At 39.1% G+C, this 14,846-nt stretch overlaps 1 protein-coding gene across 5 annotated transcripts in view; it reads left to right on the forward strand.

Annotated features, from left to right (window-relative positions):
• The window catches only part of TNS3 (tensin 3), a 155,105-nt gene that overhangs the window by 55,633 nt on the left and 84,626 nt on the right, over positions 1 to 14,846 (forward strand). For 4 of the 5 annotated variants that reach the window (XM_083856218.1, XM_083856219.1, XM_083856215.1 and 1 more), the window contains 3 exons: positions 6,050 to 6,091; positions 13,553 to 13,605; positions 14,368 to 14,539. In XM_083856218.1, coding sequence (XP_083712344.1) covers positions 14,390 to 14,539 — 150 coding nt within the window. In that variant the 5' untranslated portion in view covers positions 6,050 to 6,091; positions 13,553 to 13,605; positions 14,368 to 14,389. Of the gene's footprint in view, positions 1 to 912; positions 970 to 6,049; positions 6,092 to 13,552; positions 13,606 to 14,367; positions 14,540 to 14,846 lie in introns of all 5 variants that reach the window. The other variant, XM_083856217.1, reaches the window with a different exon arrangement.

Genomic DNA, 14,846 nt, shown 5'->3' on the forward strand with positions numbered 1-14,846 from the left:
TCACACTGGAAAAGGGTAATACTCACTACAGGGTGTATTTTTTCCGGTTATCTGCCTACTTTTCTATTCTTTCCTAGCTTATCCTGAGAGTGACAGATCTTATGTCCCTTGTGGAAATGCCTCTGGTTAATCTTTGAAAATGCTTTCTCAACACTGAAATGGGTAAATGGGTAGGACAGTACTAAGGCCATCACTATAAGTAAATGCTAGTCAAACATTGAAATAATAAATGACTGTGATATTAGTTATTACTATGTAATCAAGGACTTTGACTTGTCTTTCAAAAGGAAAAGAGAGTCTTTTAATGTTAATTTAAAAATCAGTTTTTCTTATAGTCAGAATTCATTATAATAAGCACAATGAATCCTGTATCTATGTGGACCTTTCTCTTCAGAGACAACAATGAAGCAAGTGCAACACTTTAGGTAAAATTCTGATGTTTGGTCTGACTGCTATATAATGGTGGTTTCTGTTTGTTAATTGCTTAACTAAACTTCAGTCTCTGGCATGCCATTCCATTTTAGTTCTCTATCATTTCACAAATCATACTTGTTTAATTTAATTTAGGTTTTTCGCATAGGTGCAAAAATTTAGTACTTGCTCATAAGTAAAATAGTGTGGCAGAAACATTGCATATGAACTTGCTTTTGATCCTTTTCATTTAATGTCATTAAATGCTGGAGTCAAACTTCAGGCCTGTTTCTTGGAGAAATGTCACACCGCCACCTGGCAGACTTTGAGGGTGGAAAGGGGGAATTAATTGGGTTTTGCATGTGTTTAAAGTGCAATCCAAATGAGAAGCATTCAGGGCAAGGTGGCCCTACCGATGAGCAAAACAAAGTTAACAAAAGTGAAGAAACTATAAATGGTGTCATTTTATCTTTTGCTATAATGACTTTATTTTTCTTTCAGAGAGGCTGTTTTTAGGGAGTCATTGTCAGAAATCTGTGATGGTTTTCTTTAAAAATGGTAAGAGAGGGAGGTGGGATAATTAGTTTTGGAATGATTTTAGCTCGTTCCATGGAAAAGTTTTTTTTGTTTCTAACCATGTCAATCTAATTTCCTTTGAACTGTCTTTATTGAGGGGTGTCAACAAGGATGTTTTGTTGTATTTGATATTGAAATGCTCTGATCAGTGAGATGTGGAAGTAAAACCATAGAATCACATGATAGTTTGGTTGGAAGGGACCTTAAAACATTGTCTAATTTCTACACCACGGCCATGGGCACAGACACCTTGCACTAGACCAGGTTGCTCAGAGCCTCATCCAGCCTGGAATTGAACTCTTCCAGGGATGGGGTATTCACAGCTTCTCTGGGCAGCCTGTTTCAGTGCCTCGCTACCCTCACAGTAAAGAATTTCTTCCTAATAACTAATCTGAAACTATTGTCGTTCAGTTAAAGCCATTCCCCAGTGTCCTATCACTGCATACGTGGACTTGTAAAAGTCCCTCTCCAGTCTCCACCTTTGGGTACTGGAAGGCTGCTTTAAGGTCTCTCTGGAGTCTTTTCTTCTGCAGGCTAAACAACCCCATCTCTCTCACCCTATTTTCATAGGAGAGGTAATCATCTTCATAGCCCTTCTCTGGAATCTGCTCCAGTGGGTCCACATCTTTCCTCTATTGGGGCCCCCAGAGCTGGATGCAGCACTCCAGGTGGGTACTCACAAGAGCAGAGGGGCAGTCTGCCTTGACCTGCTGGCCATGCTGCTTTTGATGCCGGGATATGGTTGGCTTTCTCAACTGTAAGCACACATTGTTGAGACATGTCAAGCTTCTTGTTCACCAGCACTCCCAAGTCCTTCTTCCGAGGGTTGCTCTTGGTCTGTTCTTGGCCCAGGCTGTATTTGTGCTTGGGACTGTCCCAACCCAGGCACAGAACTTTGGATTTGACCTTGCTGAACTTCATGAAGTTTCACACAGACCTACTTCTCAAGCCTGTCTAGGTCCCTGTGCATGATATCCTTTCCCTCCAGTATGCTCATCACACCAGACAGCTTGGTGTCATTGCCAAACCCTTGCTGAGAGTGCACTTGATCCCACTCTCCATGTCACTGACAAAGATGTTACAGTGCCAGTCCCAATAGCCACCTAAGGAATGCCACTGGTCTCCACTTGTACATTAGGCCATTGGCTGCAACACTGACTATCCAGCCAATTCTTCATCCACCAAGTGGTCTGTCTGTGAAAAATGTCTCTCCAATTTAAAGACAAGGATGCTGTTTGGGACAATGTCAAATGCAATGCATAGGGCCAGGTAGATGATGTCAGTCACTTTTCCCTCATCTGTCAGTTCTGTAATGCTGTCACAGAAGGCCACCAAATTTGTCAGGCAAGATTTGCCATTAGTGAAGCCATGTTGGCTGTCAACAATCACCTTATTTTCCATGTGCCTTAGCTTAGCTTCCAGGAGGATCTGCTCCATGATCTTGCCAGACACTGAGGTGAAACTGACTGGTTTGTAGTTCCCTGGATCTTTCCTATTTCCCTTTATAAAAATGGGGGTTATGTTTCATTTTCTACCAGTCAGTGGGAACTTCAGTGGAATGCTATGACTTCTCAAATGTGATGGATAGTAACTTAAACACTTCCTCAGCCAGTTCCCTCAGGACCCATGAATGTATCTCATCATGTCCCATGGACCTCTGCTCCTTCAGGTTCCTTAAATGGCCTTGGGCCTTGTGATCATTGAGTACCTCAGCCTTTTCCATGTCCTAGGTCACCAGGTCTCTCATATCCTTCCTGAGAAAACCCACATTTTCTATAGTCTTTCTTTCATCTTTTTGTTACTTTGATGCTCTTGGCCAGATTTAATTGTGTCAGTCCCCTGGCTGCTCAGACATTTTTTCTTCTTATGCTATCTGTCTCTACCTTCACCTTTTAGAGGGTACCCTTTTATGTTTGAGTTTGTCCAGGAGCAACTTGTTCATCCATGCAGGCCTCTTGGAATTTATGCCCAATTTGTTCTTTGTAGGGATGCATTGCTCTTGAGCCAGGAGGAGATGTTCCTTGAATTTTATCCAGCTTTCTTGAACCCCTCTTCCCTCCAGGGCTTTAAGCCCACAGCATTTTACCAAGGAGATCCCTGAAGGGGGCCCAGTCTGCTCTTCTGAATTCCAGGGTAGTGAGCTTGGAGTGCATGCTCCTCACTATCCCAAGGATCTGAAACTTCACTGCTTTGTGGTCACTGCAGCATAGGCGTCCTTTGAGCTGCATGTTCCCCACCACCCCCTCCTTGCTGGTGAAAACAAGATCCAGCATAGTGCTTCTCCTTGTTGGCTCATCTGGCTCATCCATCACTTGGAGAAGGAAGGGATCAGTGTGTTCCAGGAGCCTGCTTGATTGCCTGTGTCCTGCTTTGCCATCCTTCCAACAGATCCTGGGTTGTTCGAAGTCCCCCATGAGGACCAGGGCTTGTGACCCTTGAGGCCATTCTGTTTTACTGCAGAAAGCCTCATCAGCTTGGCCTTCCTGGTCAAGTGGCCTGTAGCAGGTCTGCACTGTAATGTCATGTGTTTCTGCCCTCCCCTTTCATCCTGACGTGTAAACTTTCAATCAGCTTCTCATCTATCACAAGGTAGAGCTCCATGCTCATTCACAGAGAGGGCAACACCACCTCCTCATCATTCCTGCCTGTCCTTCTTAAAGAGCCTGTACCCTTCCATTACAAAACTCCAGTCATAGGAGTTTTCCCAGTATGTTTCCATGATGTCAGTAAGGTCATAAGCATGTGTGTTATTCATGTGTTCTCCTTAAGTCCTAGGGTGACTTCATGATGCTTGTATCTCCAGTTGTCTGTTCTGCTTATGCTGGATATTAAGTTCTGCACCATTAAGACTGGTTCTGAGAGCAAATGGGGGGAAAAGAAGTGTGCAGTTTGTTTTTTCCACTTTTCTGCAAGGAAATCGTTCCCTGAACCAGTATGGGGAGGGGCTGCTTGAATCTGCTTTCTAAAGGGACACCTTTGGAAGTTTCCTCCCAAATTTGCCCTAAACCAGGACAGCATATTAGCCATAATATGCTGAGTATACTATTATCATGGTGTTTAATATCTTATATTGAGTCAAAGTATAATGATGGTACATGGGGCTAATGAAATGTGATAGGTATCAAATCTCCTGTTTTTTCTGATTTCTAGTTTTACATGTGGAAAATAATTCTCTTAATACACATCACAGTTTCCCCATGGAAACCTCCTTTTACACATAGTATTAGGAAAAAACACCCCAAAAATGATGTGGTGAGATATTTCAATATTTGGTGATGTTTTCTGTGTGAGATATCAGATCTTTTGCCTATAGAAGAGTATGTCTTCCAAATAGAAGAGAACTCGGAAACTGGAAACAGCATCCATGAGATGAATAGGGAAGGAGGGAAGGGAGGACTTGCACAGCTTTTTACAGGAATTGTAAAATCAGTTTGGCAGTTCTGGTTATTTATTTTAATTTTTTTTTCTTTTTTCACTTGGGTGTCCTACAGATTTATATGTGATCTCTTTGGTGTTTTTTAGGATTTAAAACCAGAAAGATTTATAATTGGCACAGCTATCTCATAGAGTGGTCACCCCATGCCAATGTAGTAAATAATGTTGAAGTTTCAAAAGAAATGTTAAGCCTTTGCTAAAACTTTAGGAATTTGAAGTTTAAGTCTTCAATCTCAATGGGGCTGATAGTCTTGGTTAAGATCTTTAGCTTGAATATTAGAATATACTTTCAAAGCCCCTCTTCATATTTGTCCAGTCAGAGACTTGAAGCTGGATTGTCCACATCTCAAACAAATGTACCACAATAGTTAGCCAGTGAAGGAGTTAATTTGTAATTTTAGTCCTAGTGCTGATGAATAGGCAGCAGGAATATTATTTGGCTTGGGGCAACCATTTTAAAACCGTGAAGAGAACATATGAAAACTTGAGTGTGATCCCGTATTACATTCATCCGTACAGACACTCTGTGTGTATACAAACTCATCTGTTTACCTGAGATGATTCTTTCAGCATAACTTATTTCACCAGTCTTCCCCTTAAGTCAGAAGAAAAAGGAAATAGTGTGATCCTGCAAGTTGGAATAGTTATGCCAAGCCCTGTGCTTTTAGCACTCTGTGTTTCCTCTCAGTACTAAAGTGGAGAGAGCTGTTGCTTCTAGCAGATTGAGAGAATATGAGACATTTCAGTAAAAGCTTGACAAACTGTAGAACAAATTCAAAATGTTAAAAAAGAAAGAAAAGAGCTTCTTGCTTTTTATTCCATGTTCCACCTTATAGCTATCTGAGAAAACTTGCAGACTACACAAATCCAATGCCAAACTGAGAAATGCATGGACAAAACCCCTTTTAACTGTCACACATTTTTTGTAAACCTCATTTATGTCTCTATATGCAACTACACAAATAGCCTACTTAGTTGTTGTGGAAGGGTGGGTGCTAAGTTCAGTTTAAGTATGAACTTTCTGGTGAAGGGCCAAAGTGGGGTGGGCAGTGTGTTTTCCCAAGTGTTCTGCTTGTGCACCTCATGAAATCTCTTTGTACGGAGATCTCCAAGTGAATCCAGAAACCATATTTTGTGTGTTTTGCCTTTTGCTATTTGGATCTGTGTATTTTTGTTAAGTAGCTGTGAATACGCTAAGACTGAAATAATAGTAACTAAAGTTATAGTAATACAGTTGTTTGCCCTATCTATCACCTTTAATCTGCTGAGAAAAACCTTGAAGGTTCAAACAATCCTTGCAATTGGGTAAAAATGCAAAAGAGAGTAGAGTAAGTGGTTAGCAATGTACATCTCCATGGATATTATACCTTGGAATAAACACTCTCAGTAGCTGAGTACTGTCATAGAGACCTGAATATGCAGGATGATAATGCAAAATTAATTTATTTTCTGTATCTGTTTGAAAGGTAGTTAGCTTATTAGTACTGTAGAATGAATATGTACTTCTGAATGATTTTTGTGTGTGTGTATATATGTATGTATGTGCTGTTAGGAGGGGATTTCTTAGAACGTACTTAAACTATCTGGAGAATTAAAGTAATTTGTGTTAACTTTTTTCCTTTTGCAGGCTAATAACTCTGAGGTGGTTAAAAATCATGTAACCAGAAGTGTAAGTAATTTAATTTTATTTATTCTTTTCTCTTTTACTTGGCCTGATTTATTTTCTGGCTCGTGGCTGCTTATTTGCATCACATCTTCACAAAGCATTTGTTGCTAGCCATTTTCAAAGTACGCACTTTGGTTTCTTTACTGTGTGAAATTAGCTTCTCATTAGGACCATTAGAGTTTTTTTCCACCACTGAGTTTTTTTTAGAAACAATGAAATTAACTCTGCATTGCTTGTTTTTAAATCAAGTAGGGGAGAAATAAAGGGAAATACTGTAATCTTCATAGACTGAAGTGTATTCAAAGGCATTCAGAAAGTCAAGAGATCTTTTTTTCAGCAGGGATAGTATTAATTCTTGTATTGTGTTCAATTTGGAATCGATCTTTTAGCTTACATTTATTCCAGTTGCTATGCCATTTCCATTTTCTTATATTTAAAGGGCTTCCTCATGGAATGTTATTTTATTCTTAATATTAACATATTTAAAACAAATACACTGAGTTCCTTGTTTCAGCTAAAGGCTGGCAGAAATGATTCTGCTAGACTCTAGGACTTTATGAGGACATGTGAATGAGGACACTTTCTATTCAAGAGGTTTTTGTGTGCATATAATCTTCTGTTAGTTAACAGGTGCTCTAAATTTGTGGCAAAAGTTTTACTTCAGTTTTGATCACTTGCATCTTAACTAAGTCTGAGAGAAACTCAGGAAATCTACTCTGAAGGCTTTCTCTCTGCTGCTACCTTTTTTTTCTTTCTGGTGTGCACATAACTATCTCTTTAGAGTAAATAGACCACATACATACAAAAACTTTGTGTTAGGTGCTTCTTGGTCATGCCATACAGTATTTCTACAGAGCCTCACAATGTGGTAGGTGTAAATTAATGCAGAAACCTTTACACTCTGCTGTGTCTGTTGTTCTTAATTACATTGCCTGTGGATAGTATTCATTCAGGAAGCTATTTCAAAGCTCTATCATAATTATGAAACTATGCTACAATTGGAGCTGGAGCACACAGATTATTTCAGTCAGCTGAGGCAAGCTCCTTTCCTAATACTTTAGTAGTACTTACATATGGATATAATAATTTTCCCCATGGATTTCTAGTGGAACACAGTAATTTATTTGAGTGTTGACACAACTCTGATTTACTCAGGCAGGTGTGCAAAAGCCAATAGTGCTGATTAGGGCTAGATGCTAACCTCACAAAGCTTTGTGTGAACTCCTACTCTTGAGATATTGTAGAAGTAAGGCTCCAGAAATACAATTTTCTAAATGCGATCATATATACCTGTAAAATTTTACACTAAGTAAGACACAATTACGCCTCATTCTCACGTGAATGAGAGACATGAATGACTTTACATGCATTTAGTATTTTCTCCTAAAGAGTTCTTAGCAGCAGAAATGTGCTATGTGCCTTCTCTCTGTTATGAAAAGAGACCGAATGATGGATAGAGAGCCCAACTGTACAAGGAACTTCCAGGCCATAAGCAGGGCTGCTTTCTTGAATCTAAGTAAGTTGAAAATAATCTTTCAGCCCTGGTTAGTTCCTTCTTGCCCTGGCAGGTTGGTAGAACTCTATAGGAAGAACTCTATATCTAAGGGCCCAACAAACTTGTTAAAATTGAGGTGGATTACAGAGCCCTACAGTGAACTCATTTGCGGAGCCTGGAAGTTTTGGCTGAAATGTTGTATGAAAGAATCATGGGAGCAGCTCTTCCAGCAGCTGAGAGTCAGAGAGAAAGCAAGCTGGGATTTGTAAGTTCTGCAGACACTGCTACTTGCAAAGGTCACATCTGTCTGGACTCCTGCTGTTACACTACACAGGGGAACAGATCAGGATTTTTATGGATCACAGTATACAAAACAAAACTATATTTGCTCTCAAACAAAAAGCTACTGGCAGTAGAAATAAATCTCTTACATAGAGTCAACTAAAACAATATTTTAAATTAATATTTACTGCAGGAATTGATACACAATAGCACAGAGACATTTTTATTTACAAAGCATGAGTATTTTCTGCACTTAGAAATGTTCTAAAGCCAGAGGCCAAAAGATTATGCAAATTCTGGTTCTCATCCAAAATATCCAAACATGTTTCATTTTGTCAGTAGGAATTATTATGGTGCTCAGCCCAATGATCAGTGTAGTTCATTGCCCTGTCTTTTTCTGCAGTCTGCTGGAATGTGTAGAACTGTTACACTGTGCCTTGGAATAGGTTGGGAAATTTCTTCTGATTTCTGTCCATGACTTGAGAAATGAAAGTACATCACAGATCTGATTCAAATGCATTCAGGTATCCTGCTGACAAGTCTTTCTATTGGTATTTTTATTTATGCTGTTTGAATGGTGAACAATCACATGAGAAAAAAAGTTTCATAAAATGAAAATAATCTGTGTAAAGCCCATATAATTTTATACATCTTAGCTAATCAAATTATCTTTCGCTTATAGCAACATTAAAAACAGGCACAAATAAAATACTTATATCCAAAGTAGATACATGTCATTCTTTTAAAATGTCCTCTGACACCTTTAAGTCACAGATGCATCACTGATTTACATTTCAGATAGTTGTAGTTTCTACTCATTGATCCTTGTATCTGTTAATGCTTTCATTCAAGAAGGAGCCCAGGAGAGAAACAGATGAGTTATGTGAGTGCATGTCAGATCTTGTAGCTCTGGGTTTTCAGTCGTGCAGTTTATCAAAGGAGCAATATATATAGTTGATGTACAGCTGACTCAGCTGTTTAGACCAACCCAGTCCTTGAAGCCAGGTTTTCTTATATTCTGCTGAGATAACTTTTAAGCAGATGCTGTATCATTCAACAATACTACTGTATTTTAGTTCAATGCCAGTAACAGGGTCTTAGGAAAGGCAACTGCTTGATTTTTCATTTGGCTTCCTTAGCCTGTCTTTGATTCTAGTCTCAAAAGGGGCAAGTCATAATCCCACATAGTGTTTTTAAGCCCATGCGTGGCCTACATTTCTAGTTTTACTTTGATATTGGAAACTAGTAGTTCACATATTAGGTTTTTGATTTACTTACTATTCCAGAGCTATGTAGTACCTCAGTGTACTGCAGAAATGCAGATGAATTTGTCTGGAGCACAACTGAACTCCCTTTATCTTTTGTCCTTTTCATAATTGTCCTGGTGTCAGAAGCTTTACTACAGAGAACTTTAACCTATGAAACATATAAACCTAGTGAGTTATGTAAGCCAACTGGCTGTAACCCAAGTTTCCTTATTTTGTTCTGGGAAAAGTTGAGAATGATCATCTAGCTGAGATGATGACTTTTTTTACAGATAACTTTTTTTTTTTAAAGACGTTATTTTTTTACTCCATTTTCTCAATTTCTATGAGAGACAGCCTTTCATCATAGGGCAGGGGATGCAGTTAGCAGAAAGGTTATTTCTTACTTCTTCAGTTTCTGGACTTGTGGAGAAGTTGTCTCAATGCCATCTCTGGGCCACATGGTGTGATATGGCCTGTACATGATCTTTGTCATGTTTTTGCTCTGAAGCTATGAAGTGTCTCAAAGTAAGATTATAAAGGTATGAGATACTGTTTGCTGCGTGGGACAAGTATAAGCTTGCTATTTGAGGCAAGCCAGGTAATCCATGATGAAATTCACCCTCTTTGGTGTTAGAAGAAGGTGAATAAACAGGGCTGATCTCAAAAGTCTTTTGTTCAATCTGTGCTTTAGTTTAATTGGTCTGCTTAGCCCACTTTCTATGCTTGCATTGGCAACAGGCTGTACTGGGAAACTTAGGTCTAGTGTCTTCTGACCTGGTGAAAATTATTCAGAATTCAGTATGGGACTGTTTCTTAGCTTCAGTAACATACCTCAGCTGTAGGGGACTCGGGGATGGCGTTGAGGTTTGACACTGGCCCAACGCCAGGCACTAACATGAGTCACTTGCTCACCCTCCCCTTCCACAGCTGGGCAGAGGAGAGGGAACATAAAGTTAACAAAGGCTTCAAGAGTTGAGATAAGGACCAGGAGAAAACACTTCAAGGGCAAAACAGGGTCAACTTAAGGTTGCAAAGTGAAATTTATTACTAACAGAATCCAGTGAGGATAATGAGAAGTAAAATAAACCATCGTTTCCCCCCAGCCCCTCCCTCTTTCCCACCAGCAGTGCATGGAGACAGAGCATGGGGATTTTGGTTAGTTCAGATATTTTGTTCTGCTGCTCTGGGAGAGGAGTCCTTCCCCATGAGAATATGGGGTCCCTCCTGTGGGAGACAGTTCTCCATGAACTTCTCTGGCATGGGTCCACTCTCACAAGCAGCAGCCCTGCACCTGCTGCAATGTGAGTCCCTCCAATGTGCAAACAGTCCTCCCAAAACTGCTGTGGCGTGTGTCTCTCTTTCCATGGGATGCATCATCCAGGGACAGCCTGCTCCAGTGTGGAAGCAAGGGCTCTCTCTCTCCACTGGGTCTCCCACTGGGTCACAGCCCCTTCCAGGCATCTACCTGCTCTGGCATGGGCACCTCCCCCATGGACTATGGGTGGATCTCTGCATCCTCCATGAACTGCAGGGGCACAGCTGCTTCACCATGGTATTCACCGTGGGAAGGGGGGAATCTCGGCTCCAGCACCCGGAGCACCTTCACCCCCCTCCTTCTCCACTGACCTTGGCATTGCCATGTTGTTTTCCTTCACATGTTCTCCCTTCCTTCTCTGACTAGGCGCAAAACTTGTGACTTTTCCAGCAGCTTCCCAGAGGAGCCATCTTTATGGCCCCCTGCTACCAAAAACCAGGCTGTGCAAAACAGATGGTTTTGTCTGAGGACTTAATTTTTGAGAAAGTTGGCATAACAAGCTCTGTTATGAGCCCAGTACTAGGTGCAGGAGCCAATGGTGCTAAAAGAAGCAGTACAGAGTGTGTCAAAGGAGATAGCTGTATGGTTTGAATTTATACTGGAAAAGGGCAATGACACAGTACTTTGGATGCCATGAATTTGCTTATTAATACAAATCTGTGAATAGAAAGAAGATAGTTGTTAGAGAAGCTATTGCCTCTACCTGCTGGCCTTCATACAACTGCAAATATTTGGTCAAGTACAAATTTGAGCAAAAGGTTCCTTGCATTTACTTACGTAGGGATAACATCTATATGGTATTGTTCGGAATATAAAAGTTACTTAAAACAGAATAAACAGGTAAATAGAATGTGTTTACTTTTTTGAAAACTGTTCCTTATGTGTCTGGTTATACTATTGAGTGTACTTGCTACAACAGCATTGCCAGGCAGTCCCAGGAAACAGGTGAACAAGAATCGTTGGGAGAAGTTAACAGAAGAATAATCTCAGGGTGGTCTGTCCCACTCACAACATACCAAGCACTAGTTTCACTGAGTCTATCGTAGTTACAACTCTAAATTTTTAGCCAGGTGTGCTTAAAACACCCTATATGAAACCACTGTTTTTCATTGCCCTGAATCTTTCTACTGCTGTTAGTTGTCAGGAAATTAAAATCATACCTAGTTTTGTGAGATTTTCAGTGTAATTGTCCATTCTAAGATATGCCAGATGGCATTTGCTGTCTTGGAAGATAAGTCAAAATTGTTTTTGCCATTATCCCTCCAGAGTATAGCAAGCAGTAAATAGTGTTTGTTTTCATTTGGATGGAGGTGATTTGCCTTTATGGATGGTCTGCCCTGTGCTGCTGAATCCAGTTTGAAGTTTGGGGAAACTTGTATTCTGATGGTGTGGTGACACAGCATGCATACAGTAAATATATATCTCACTAATTTTTTTTTTTTTTTTTTTTTTTTTTTTGCTAGTGGATTGCATTACCTAATTCTTCATATGCTTATACACTGCATGCTACTAGGATTTATGCTAGTTTATATGGCACAACAGAGAGAATGATTTTATCACTAATTTTCTTACCAGAGGAAGCTGTTTGAAGTGTCTGATTATTCAGGATACATGACAGTTTAGTCATCAAATTTGTAGTGAATGCTAGAAATACTTCTTAAGCAATGGATATATCTGTGACCAACAGAAACCAAGGAAGTGTAGAGTCCTGCTTCCAATGGCTTTCTATTTATAAAACCAAAACAAAATATGCTGAAAGCTATGTCTTGAATTTCAGTTGTTGTTATTTATTTGTTTTGGCACCCATGGTGTATTATCTAAGGCCTTTAAAATTATAAGAAGGGATTTGGTAAAAAGAGGGTGAAAATACCATGAAGTTTCCTCATCTTCTGTTTTCTAAGTAAAGACAGAAACTAGTGAAACTGGGAACAAACACTTACATGAGGTGCACCTTATGCCATCAGTTGTGCTTTAAAATTTGCCAGAACAGTTCACTTCCAGAAATTCTGAAAGAATATATGCCGCTTTCATGCTTGTATGTGTCCTAGCTATTCCCAGATTTTGATACACAGCATCATTTTATGGAAAGTTTTAAGGCATCTTCCATTCAAACACAGCTTATTTGGTTTGGGAACACTTGTTGTGTGTGGCCAAAATAGTTTATCAGTTTTCCAGCTCTAACCCTTAATCAACAAGCTTTATGTGCATGTGTCTGTATATTCAGGGCAGGGAGAGGAGGGAGTACTCTTTCATTTATTGATTTACTGATGTGTGATTCTAAATTTAATTTCTGATTTTCTATATCAAGACATACATATCTAAGTGCTAAATTAAAAAAACCCCACCAAAATACATGAATTAAAAATAAATAAAATAAATATACACAAGCTAAAAATATATAGAGAGATGTCTAAATGTAAAGTGAATATTATTATTTCTTTTTGTTTAATGTTTGTTTAGTAGTAGCTGTCTTTTTGTAGTTTTTTTTTCTTTTCAAACCTATCCTGGAGGGAAGGGATATTGCCCCCTCCAGATGTCTCTTTCTCTCTGTTGCATACAGAGTTTGGGTGGCAATCACATTGGAGCTTAAATCTGAGACAGTTATGATTAGGTGAGACAAATTCTGTTACTATGGTTCATGAGGGAGAATATTTTTACACTTTTTCATTCATAGTTACTATTACTGAACAAATGGAAATACAAAAATAAACTACTCCACATTCTCAGGATAAAATTCTCAGGAGTCTGATACAGAAGTGTAAATTTCAATATTGCCATAAGAAAATCTGTGGAGAGGAACTTACTTTTGCAGGTCTATACAAAAATTCAAGTTACATATTCTCAAAGCCCGTTATGTTTTCTCTAATCTTAATGCAGTTACTAAGAAGAGCACACAAAATGTCACAAAAGACTTTTCTGGCAGCAGTGAGTTGGAAGAGGTAGTAGGAAGTTAGACAAAACCTAGGCATAACCACCATGTTTGCATTCAAAACACAGGGCAATGATCCTCTTGTATCCTCTTGTTATAGTCTTTCAAATCATAAACGAAGAAAAAAGGCAGAAATGTTGACATGGGTGACAGCAAGTAGGGTTCTGGATTGATTTTTCTGCTTTCTTTGTTCCAGAATTCCAGCAGTGCTTTGAAGAACTCCTCTTTCAGTTGTGACAAAATATCACGGCAAGTATTTATTTATTTTATGTAGCAGTGTCATGTGGTGCAGAGGTGGGTTTAGGCTTTGTTATTTGTGGTTGTGATTTCTGTGAGTTCAGTCTTCTGCTATCCAAGTACCATTTTTACAATGCCTTTATGAGAAAACAACTAGGCATAGTTACTGAGCTGATCTTCTGGTATTTTATTAAGAAGGACAAAGTTGTGCCCATCACCTGGAAAAGAAATAGAAGTATTTGTAGACTAACCAGTGAAATTAATTGAATTACATTCATGTCTGTTGTACTTTGGGGTCTGGTTTTAGATTCACTTCAGTTTTACTCAGAGCAGGCTTCAAGATCTGCAGTGTTTTACAGATCACTGGTCAAGCTTCCAATTTGTAAAGCATTTGAGGAATTCTACCGAGAGATGTGTACAGACAGAAGTACCTAGACATTTATATTTGACTCATAAATTTATTGTATTCAAGTATTATTGTATTCAAGTATTATAGTATTTGTCAAATTGCTTGTATTCATAATTCAAAATGAATTATTGGTTGCAGAGATTTTTTCACTACACTTTTGATGTAAAGAATTCTGGTGAAGAGCTCCATTTGTGTTCTGAACTGAATACTTTGAGCTCTGTAGGTGTTTAATGAGTTGTAACTGTAATGAAATTATTGCAAACATCTGATGCATAGCTGTAGGATTCTAATTCTTCTCATTAATGTGCCATGTTTCTTCTTGGCTGCATTGCTCTGAACTACTATCACATCTAATTTCTTTCCAGAAGTGCAGACTTCGATCACATTATGGAGGAAGGCTATGAACTTGACCTCACTTACATCACAGAGCGGATTATTGCTGTATCCTTCCCTGCTGGCTGTTCTGAGGAAATTTACCTCCACAATCTACAAGAAGTAACACAAATGCTCAAGTCCAAACATGGTGATAATTACTTGGTACGTCAGCCATTTGTGATGGATCTTTTGTCATGCAGGAAGACTACTTTATGTCCACATAAACCATTATAAACTAAAAGTGACTCTTTGGTCCATCTTTACAGCCTTGTAAGCAAGTGCAAGATTTTAGTTGTGTTTTAAGCTGCTAGATATTGAAAACACTTTTTTTTGCTGAGGCAGTGCAGTCTCTGTGGTGATGTGGTGATTAGATGTAGTCAAATGCTGAAGAATAATTGCACTGACCATTTTCATTGTCCAAAGCATGCTCTTAAAAATTCACACCCTGTAATGTGGAGTCTGTTCTTTT

The sequence above is a fragment of the Zosterops lateralis genome, assembly GCF_965231275.1.
Source record: "Zosterops lateralis genome assembly, chromosome: 1".
NCBI lineage: Eukaryota > Metazoa > Chordata > Aves > Passeriformes > Zosteropidae > Zosterops > Zosterops lateralis.